We start from the raw sequence: 7,745 nt of genomic DNA, 5'->3' as shown, positions 1-7,745 counted from the left end.
GATGTACCCGAACTAAGATCTTATGATTAGAGACTCGTTGACCAAAGTCAAACTACAACCATCCATCCACAAGACGTCTTTGGTGCCTCAGGTCTAAGGACCACTTACACAACCTTGATGTGAATCGGCCTGATTGACGGTTCAATATAATACCATTCAGGGATTCGTGCGGATCAATTCAGTGAACTCTTTCCACTAAGGGCACCCACTATCTAGCCTTAGTGTCTACACACTAATGGCGATGGGACCGACCATACTCATCATATGAGTGAGGCTAGATAGTGCTATTATATCCGGATACTTTGATGTCATTCTTGCATATCCTTCGAATAGGAATATTTGGAACACATGCTTAAAGATTAGTGATCTCCGTATTATGATCTCATCATAATTCACCAAGTCCGATCATGTATTCATGGACTTCATTATAAGCATCACATGCATTATAATGAATATGTTGTATTAATGAATAGGCAACTAGATGTGGAATGTGTGATTGGCTTGCCGACCACATATATTTCCATTACAATTGTGCTTTGATCACAACTCTTATCGAGGCATGCATTGCGTTGAACATTCATCAAAACACACATTAACAAATTGTGCTGAAATGCCCTTAAAGCTTAATCTTCAATGTCATCATGATTTTAAATGTCTAATTGTGTTTTTTGACAATGATTAATGACTATCATTATGGAAATTCATGATTCGTTACTCATTGATGGTTCAGATCATGCCACATGCCATTATTGAGTATTAATCTCAAAAATACATTCATATAAAATGAAATATGAGACTAAAGAATTGAAGTAAGTATATTTCCAGACTTAGAAAATTCATATTGTTTTGGATATAATGTCAAAAATATAGAAACCTTCACATTTTACTCAAAAAATGTTTTCTTTTAGAATATAATGTCAAACAATACCTAAAAGTAATTAAAATTTAAAAAACTAATCAGAAGCATTTTTAAAAAGATTAAATTATTTTAGCTTTTAATATTATGCATAAATAATCAATCTAATGGAAATGAATGTTCAATTTATTTATATTAGATTGATCATAATATTAACCTACTAAAAGTGTTGATGTTGCTGTTGCTGGTCCCTTCACAATGGCCACTAAAGTATGACTCAATTAGTTTAGGCATGATAAAAAAGATATATGATCAATCTAATACAAATAATTAAGTAATTGTGATCATATTCACCTATTAAAAATGGATGTTATCAGTATTTTATGATCATTTCTATATGAATCATGATTTGTTTTAATAACTAAATGGAATGAAACTCGAATCACTGTCATGAAATCATGAGTTTATCAAATATCTTGCATAATGATAGTAATGTCTTTTGTAAGCATTTGGTGCATAGTTGAGACTTATGCCTTCAAGAAATGTTATGATTGGTATGATATTTCCATTAATGATCCTTGGATTGTGATTATAACATACACTAGAGTGCCAAGTCCATCAGATCAAGTGAAAGATTGTTGGATGTTGACCTTGTTGCCTAACCCCGTGTAAGGGTATGATTGTCCTTTCCATAGTAGACAATTGCACATTAGAGTTTTCACATCATGGCTTTGAGCATCGTGTTTTGAAGCTGCTTACATGGTCTTACAGGTCCTTGAACCATAGAAGTAGCCAAAAGATTATAGGAGCGATTGTATAGCTATCAGAGAAGATCCAATGTGCTTACTTGGTATTATGCTGCCATGATACCTGCAGGTATGGCCTTTGAACCATTAAGGAATTCATTGTGAGAAGTCACTATATCACGGATGAAAGAACTCTAATTGTACTATGGAGTTGGGGTAATAACCAGAGAGGGAAGCACGGATGAAAAGGCTGGTGGAGATTCCTTGATATTTATAATGTAAGAAAATCAAGTTGAGTATTGGGCATAACAAATTAAGGTAGCATCAGCGGCAATGGCAATCATGAAGGGTTACAGTAGTCAACGGTTGGATGCCCAAATGGTTGCCAGAGAGTGTCTAAATGGCCATTGAGTCAACGATTGTGCTGATACTCATGGTACATAGAGCATACTCATGGTACATAGAAGGAGGGTGATGCTCGCAGAGCATAATGATGGTACATAGAGATCACATTTTATCTGGTCTTTGCCGATGCAAGCAGGTAGCAGCTTGTATGTGTAGCTTATACCAATAGTGATGTGTGTAGGTCACAGTTGATGCATGCAGGTCATGACACTATTAATGTGCCTAGTTTGCATTGTGGCTGGTACATCCAGGTTGTGCAGTGGTCAATTCATATAAGTTGTGCGGCCATCAATGTTATGTTTATCTTGATGCCTCTAGGTTGCACTGCTGTAGGTGCATGGAGAGGATGATGCCACCGCTTCGAGAGAAAAATGCAGCAGTTTCCACATGCAGATGAATACAACAGTGATTAAAGCCCAGGATGTTGGATAATGAAGAGTATGTGGAGAGGGAAGGTGAGGGCGGATATGTGAAGCAAGAGTGTGGAAAAGAGAGAGTGTATATTTGAAGGGATAAGGGAGATTCACATATGTAGAAAGGAGGTGAGAGAGTAGAGAAGTCAGAATCATAAGAATGTCTCTAAGGACCATATTCGCTCACAACATACAAATTATTATAACACAACATATATATGTTTAATGAAAGAATTATTTTGATACATATCAGGGCAGATATTCTGCACATTCAATCTATGAGTGGTCATCTTAATTTATTGGACATAATATTGTATGTTATTCATCTTAAAAACATTAAACCGTCACATGGACAAGGCTGAATATATAGTTTTGGAAACTGAAATTCTGAATAAATATGGATACAATTATTACTATGAGAAATGTATTTACTGGCCAGCCCTATTCAACACTTTGGTGTGACCCTTTAGGTACCACTTACCTTTTTAATAATGTGGCAATTCATGTTCAAATTATACAATGAAATAAAAATTCATATTCTCTGAGAATCTGTGGAATCTGGTCATTTCAATCCATCAACCCATGATTAGACTGAACTTACTTAAAAAAATTATGGTTTCACTCCAACATGAATGCATTTCCCCATCGAACTTTTCAGGGAGTAACAAATAATGACGGATACTAAGTCACCACATTGGCATCCAACCCTTGTTATTCCTCAACCCTAAACGAGCATGCGCCGCGACAGAATGGTGATGAATGTGACTAAGGATATCCCACAACATAATTTGATACAGAATTATTTAAAAAATGGTCATTAATATTAAAAAAGCTAACTATACCAATGAATATGTAACTCAAACATCAGTATGTAAGCATTTTATGTTACTCTTCTATGTTTTCATCTTTCTTTTTGTTCCTCCTTATTTTGAGATAGTTAATGGAGAGATGAGAGAGCATAGAGAGGTAAACAGAGGGGAGAGAGTGTGAGAGGAGATTAAGGGTAGACAGATATTAGAGAGAAAATATAGCGATAAGGAGAGTGCATAGGAGTCCTATCCAACAGAATTGCAGTGTCCCCTCATCCTCAATCGATCTGATCCTCCATATGAGACTAGTGTATTTAATTAAATAATAGACTAGTGTGAACTGAACATGTACTTTATCCTCCATATGAGGATTAGCGGCTTGGAAAGATAGAAAATAACAGCAATTAAAGGTAATATGACAAAATAGACAGCAAGGATTCTATTTCGACAAATCCATTATAACTTACTGTATTTTATTAAGATTAATACAAACCATATTTAAAAAATATATGTTTATCTTCCTTCTTCTTGAATACTTCTTAAAATATTTCACAGAAGAGAGAGAGTGCCAGCAAGGATATCAAGAGTAGAGAGAGATAATAGAGAAAATAAAGAGAGTAAATAAATGAGACTCATAAAATAAAGTACAAGAGAGATGGGGGAGAATGAAGATAAATTGAGAACCAGGCACAGTTCAAAGTCAATATTAAGTTCTCCGAATTATGTATCGTGATCATTGGGAGTGATAATCTCTTGTGGAGTTGAAAAATACATAAAGAACCTACTCAATAGTCGTCAATCTCATTGGCATCCACCCATCATTGTTGTCCACTCATCATCCTAGATGATGATTATAATGACATTGTAGGTGCTTGAAGATAATGATGACAAAATTGTAATCGTCCTCTATCCCTATTTATGGCTTCATTTATGCCAGTTAAATTCCATCATAAAGTGCAGAATAGGGATGAAATTGAGAATTAGGCACAGTTCAATGCAATATTAAGATTCTCCAAATTCTCTATGTGATCATTGGAAGTGATTCTATCTTGTTATGAAATATATTAAGAACTTACTCAATAGTTGCATTTTAATGAAATTGAAGGTATTGGAAGGGAAAAAGTAAAATTAGTCTGTAATCATCAAAAGTGTTAGTTGCAGAGCATAGAAATTTTCATAAAATCTCTACGCTCACTACACATTTTCTTATCCTCTTACGCCAGCTCATGACAAATAAAATGCCAAATCTTAAAACTCAAAGAAAATATAGAAACTTCCAAAGAAAAGTCTGTGAAAATTCAGGTCAAGAAGAGGGTATAAAAATGGAAAAAAATATGAACGAAAAGTATGAAAAACTCTAAGCAGTAAATCTTTTTTTTCATTTCACGTTTGCTTATACCCTTATCTATGGGACAAAGCCGAAAGGTCTTTGAATCAGTATGACCCTGTAGACCATCAAACAGATGGCATTAAAGCTGGAGTCAATACGACTCCAATTACCATTATCTTAGTGCGATATATTTTGGTCCTTTATATCAATCAACACAATGTCTGTCTGTGTTACAAAACATGCTTGGTAATTGATCAACACAAATATCCATAGGCTGCTGACATATACAAATATAAAGAGTTAATATGATTCCAATTACCCTTATCGTCATAGTTTCACCACAGAACAGCAGTCAACATAGTCTCTCTCTCTGTAATGAAATGAAATTTTTTAGCCCAAGTACACCAAGCATTTTATCCTGGAGATCATCTCAGCGTCAATAAACCAAGTAGCTAGCAGATTATCAGGACAGGAGGATAGGCACCGCCACAGTCTTTGCAGAGCTGCAGACCGGGCAGACACTCACTTTACTGCCACAATCCTTGCACAGGCACAAATGCCGGCACGGCAAAAGCAGTACGGAGATCTCGCCAACACAACATGCTCTACACAGCATCTCCTGTGGAGCTGTGACAGCAGTGCCACCGTTGCACGAGGTTGCATCATCCACTTCACTATCTCCACAGCCTTCAATTCCGTGATTTGCGCCTCGAGCAATGGCCTGCTTGAGATTGTTCTTCAGAACACTGACTACAGACTCATTGAAACGAGCTCGGTAGTGCCATGACTCTGCCTCCATGGAAACTTGCTTTATCTTCTCGCTGAGCTCCCTGTTTCTTTTGTTCATGTTCTCAATCTCGGCTTCCTTCTGTCTCAGCTTCCTGGTAATTGTGTCCTCGACAACACTGACAAAGAATGCCGCATGCCTCTGCTTCATCTCTCGGATGCCCTTCATCAACTGTTCTTCCTGCAGATGGCTTGTTTTTCAGATTGCCATAAAATCACGGAATGAAAACTTCTGATAATAAAATAGTAAAATTTGAGAAAATAACATCGCCAGTCCAAGAACAATTCCGGACCCAGAAACTTTGATTTCTTTCATCATCATAACTCAAAGAAAGTGCAAGGTTCGGACAACGTTTTATCTGATAAGACCACAAAAGATTCATGCCACAGAATTGAGAGCTTCACCTAAGGTTTCATACCGGAACTTATTGAAGATATGGGATTTGATAAGAAGAAAATCCGAGAAAAGGAATTCGGCGATCCCAGAACCATTCTTGACCCAAAACAAAAATTGACTTTCCATTGTTCTTAACTCAAAATCAAGGGCCACAAGTGAAAAGGTCAGGTCTGGGCAGAATTGTATCTGAAAAGCACTAGAACATCATGCGATAAAAAATAAAAGATTCACCTAAAATACCGTGCAGTTAATTACCAAAACAGGAAATTGAAAAAAGTCTACGATTTAAAAATAAGAAAATCCGAGAAAAGAAAGTGATTAATCCGAAAACCATTCTGGACCCAAATCAAAAAATTGATGGCTTCCATCACCAGTTCCCAAGATTCAGACCAAGGCCTGGGCAGCTTTTTGTCTGCTGAATAAATTTAGAGATTGACCTATAAATTACACAGGAAATAACTGAAAATATATTCCTAAACATAATTTCTTCAGCGAAAAGGTCTGGACCTGTACTCTCAAGTACCGGTCAAGCTCCTCCTTTTGATGCTCAAGTTCCTTCATCAGGTTTCGATCAAGAGAATGGAATACAGGCAAGGAAGTAACTCCACAGCTGGCGGAAGTGACAGAGGAGTTGCGCTCATCATCATCATATGATAGTCTGAGCCCTGTTGAGACGGGGTTTGAACTTGGGCGTGCAACACTCAACGGCTTGTTAGCTTCTTCTCGAGACGTATTATCATCTCTCTCTTTTCGTCTTTTGCATGGACTTTGCATAAGCATGTGTTCCACAACTGGGTAGATTGCAGAGCCAGGATCAATCCCAGATGGACCTACTCAGATGATCACAAAAATGATAACAAATCTAGTATTTCAAGATAAAATGGTGGCACTAATCTAACAAATAATACAGAGATAGATCTACTCACAGAGCCCAAATAATTCCAGCTGTGTTGAAGATTTGGCATCATACAGGAGCTGGTTCTCCCCCGTGAGAAAAGGAGGCATAAGGTTTCGATTGCCACATCCATACATTTTCCAAAAAATAAGATAGATCTGATGGGGAACCTCCAAGGTAGATTTTTGTTGAAGAATAGGAAATTTTAGATAAACAAGTCTATAAAAACAATCCTCTTGGTCAGTGATTGCGAAGTACCCTGCACAAGAAATCTAAAGGCGTCAAGAACTATCCTCCAAACAAAAACACATCAGATAGTTAGATCAAACGAGCTCCGATAAATTAAAAAACAGAGACAGCTCTGATGTTATCGTAGCCAAGCGGATACCAAACATTTTCATATTTCCAAGTCTAAGATTAGGTTGTCTTTATGATTAAGGACGATCCCCAAAAAGCTTCAAAGAAAACCCTCCACAGATTATCATATTACTATCAATCTGATCAAACAGACATTAAAAGTAGAAAAGGCGAAATACATTACGAACAAGAACGACGGATTTCAACATTCCAATCGGGCAAATAACAACAATATCAAACACCAGAGGAAACAGGACATATGGGTTCATTCGAAACAAAGAATAAAAGAATCCATGAAAAGAGAGAAATAAAAAGCTCGCATCTGCAACATACAAGGGCAGATTCTTCTTTTCTGAACGAGATGATTCCATCGACGGAGAAAAGACTCCAATTTTGGAGCGGAATCGGCCAAGAAACAAGCACAGATTGGGGGTTGGGCGGATGATGAACTCCTGTTTCACCCCCTTTTTACTTTCTGCGACGCCTCTTCTGGCGAATTCCGTTCCCGTTGTTCATCGCGCCGGCATCTTTTCTACTCTGTTTCAACTTCCATGGGCTCCGTTTTGAGTCGATGGGAGAAGCAAATGCCCAAAATACCCCTCCTTTTTGAATTATTAGGGATTATGAGAATTTATAGTATCCGACTTATTTTTATAAACTTAAAGATATTTTTATCTATGATAATTATGAAATGGAACTACAGAGCAGCGTATTTTTTAAGCCTCTAAATTTCAACCATTGTTTACTTGAG

The 7,745-nt window shown here is 36.9% G+C and overlaps 1 protein-coding gene across 2 annotated transcripts; it reads right to left on the bottom strand.

Annotated features, from left to right (window-relative positions):
* Nucleotides 1-4,844: 4,844 nt before the first annotated feature.
* On the bottom strand, nt 4,845-7,538 carry LOC144701285 (putative BOI-related E3 ubiquitin-protein ligase 3). 2 transcript variants are annotated; one of them, XM_078573063.1, is made up of 4 exons: nt 7,328-7,538; nt 6,669-6,896; nt 6,250-6,533; nt 4,845-5,526 (listed from the first exon to the last, which is right to left on the bottom strand). In XM_078573063.1, the coding sequence occupies exons 2-4, from the start codon at nt 6,772-6,774 to the stop codon at nt 5,023-5,025; spliced, it is 894 nt and encodes a 297-aa protein (XP_078429189.1). In that variant the 5' UTR covers nt 6,775-6,896; nt 7,328-7,538; the 3' UTR covers nt 4,845-5,022. The 2 variants fall into 2 exon arrangements, with proteins under 2 accessions (XP_078429189.1, XP_078429188.1); XM_078573062.1 differs by having other exon boundaries at nt 6,250-6,572; nt 7,328-7,537.
* Nucleotides 7,539-7,745: the final 207 nt, after the last annotated feature.

This window comes from Wolffia australiana, chromosome 3 (assembly GCF_029677425.1).
Source record: "Wolffia australiana isolate 7733 chromosome 3, ASM2967742v1".
Lineage (NCBI taxonomy): Eukaryota > Viridiplantae > Streptophyta > Magnoliopsida > Alismatales > Araceae > Wolffia > Wolffia australiana.
This window is presented reverse-complemented; position numbering and strand designations above follow the sequence as displayed.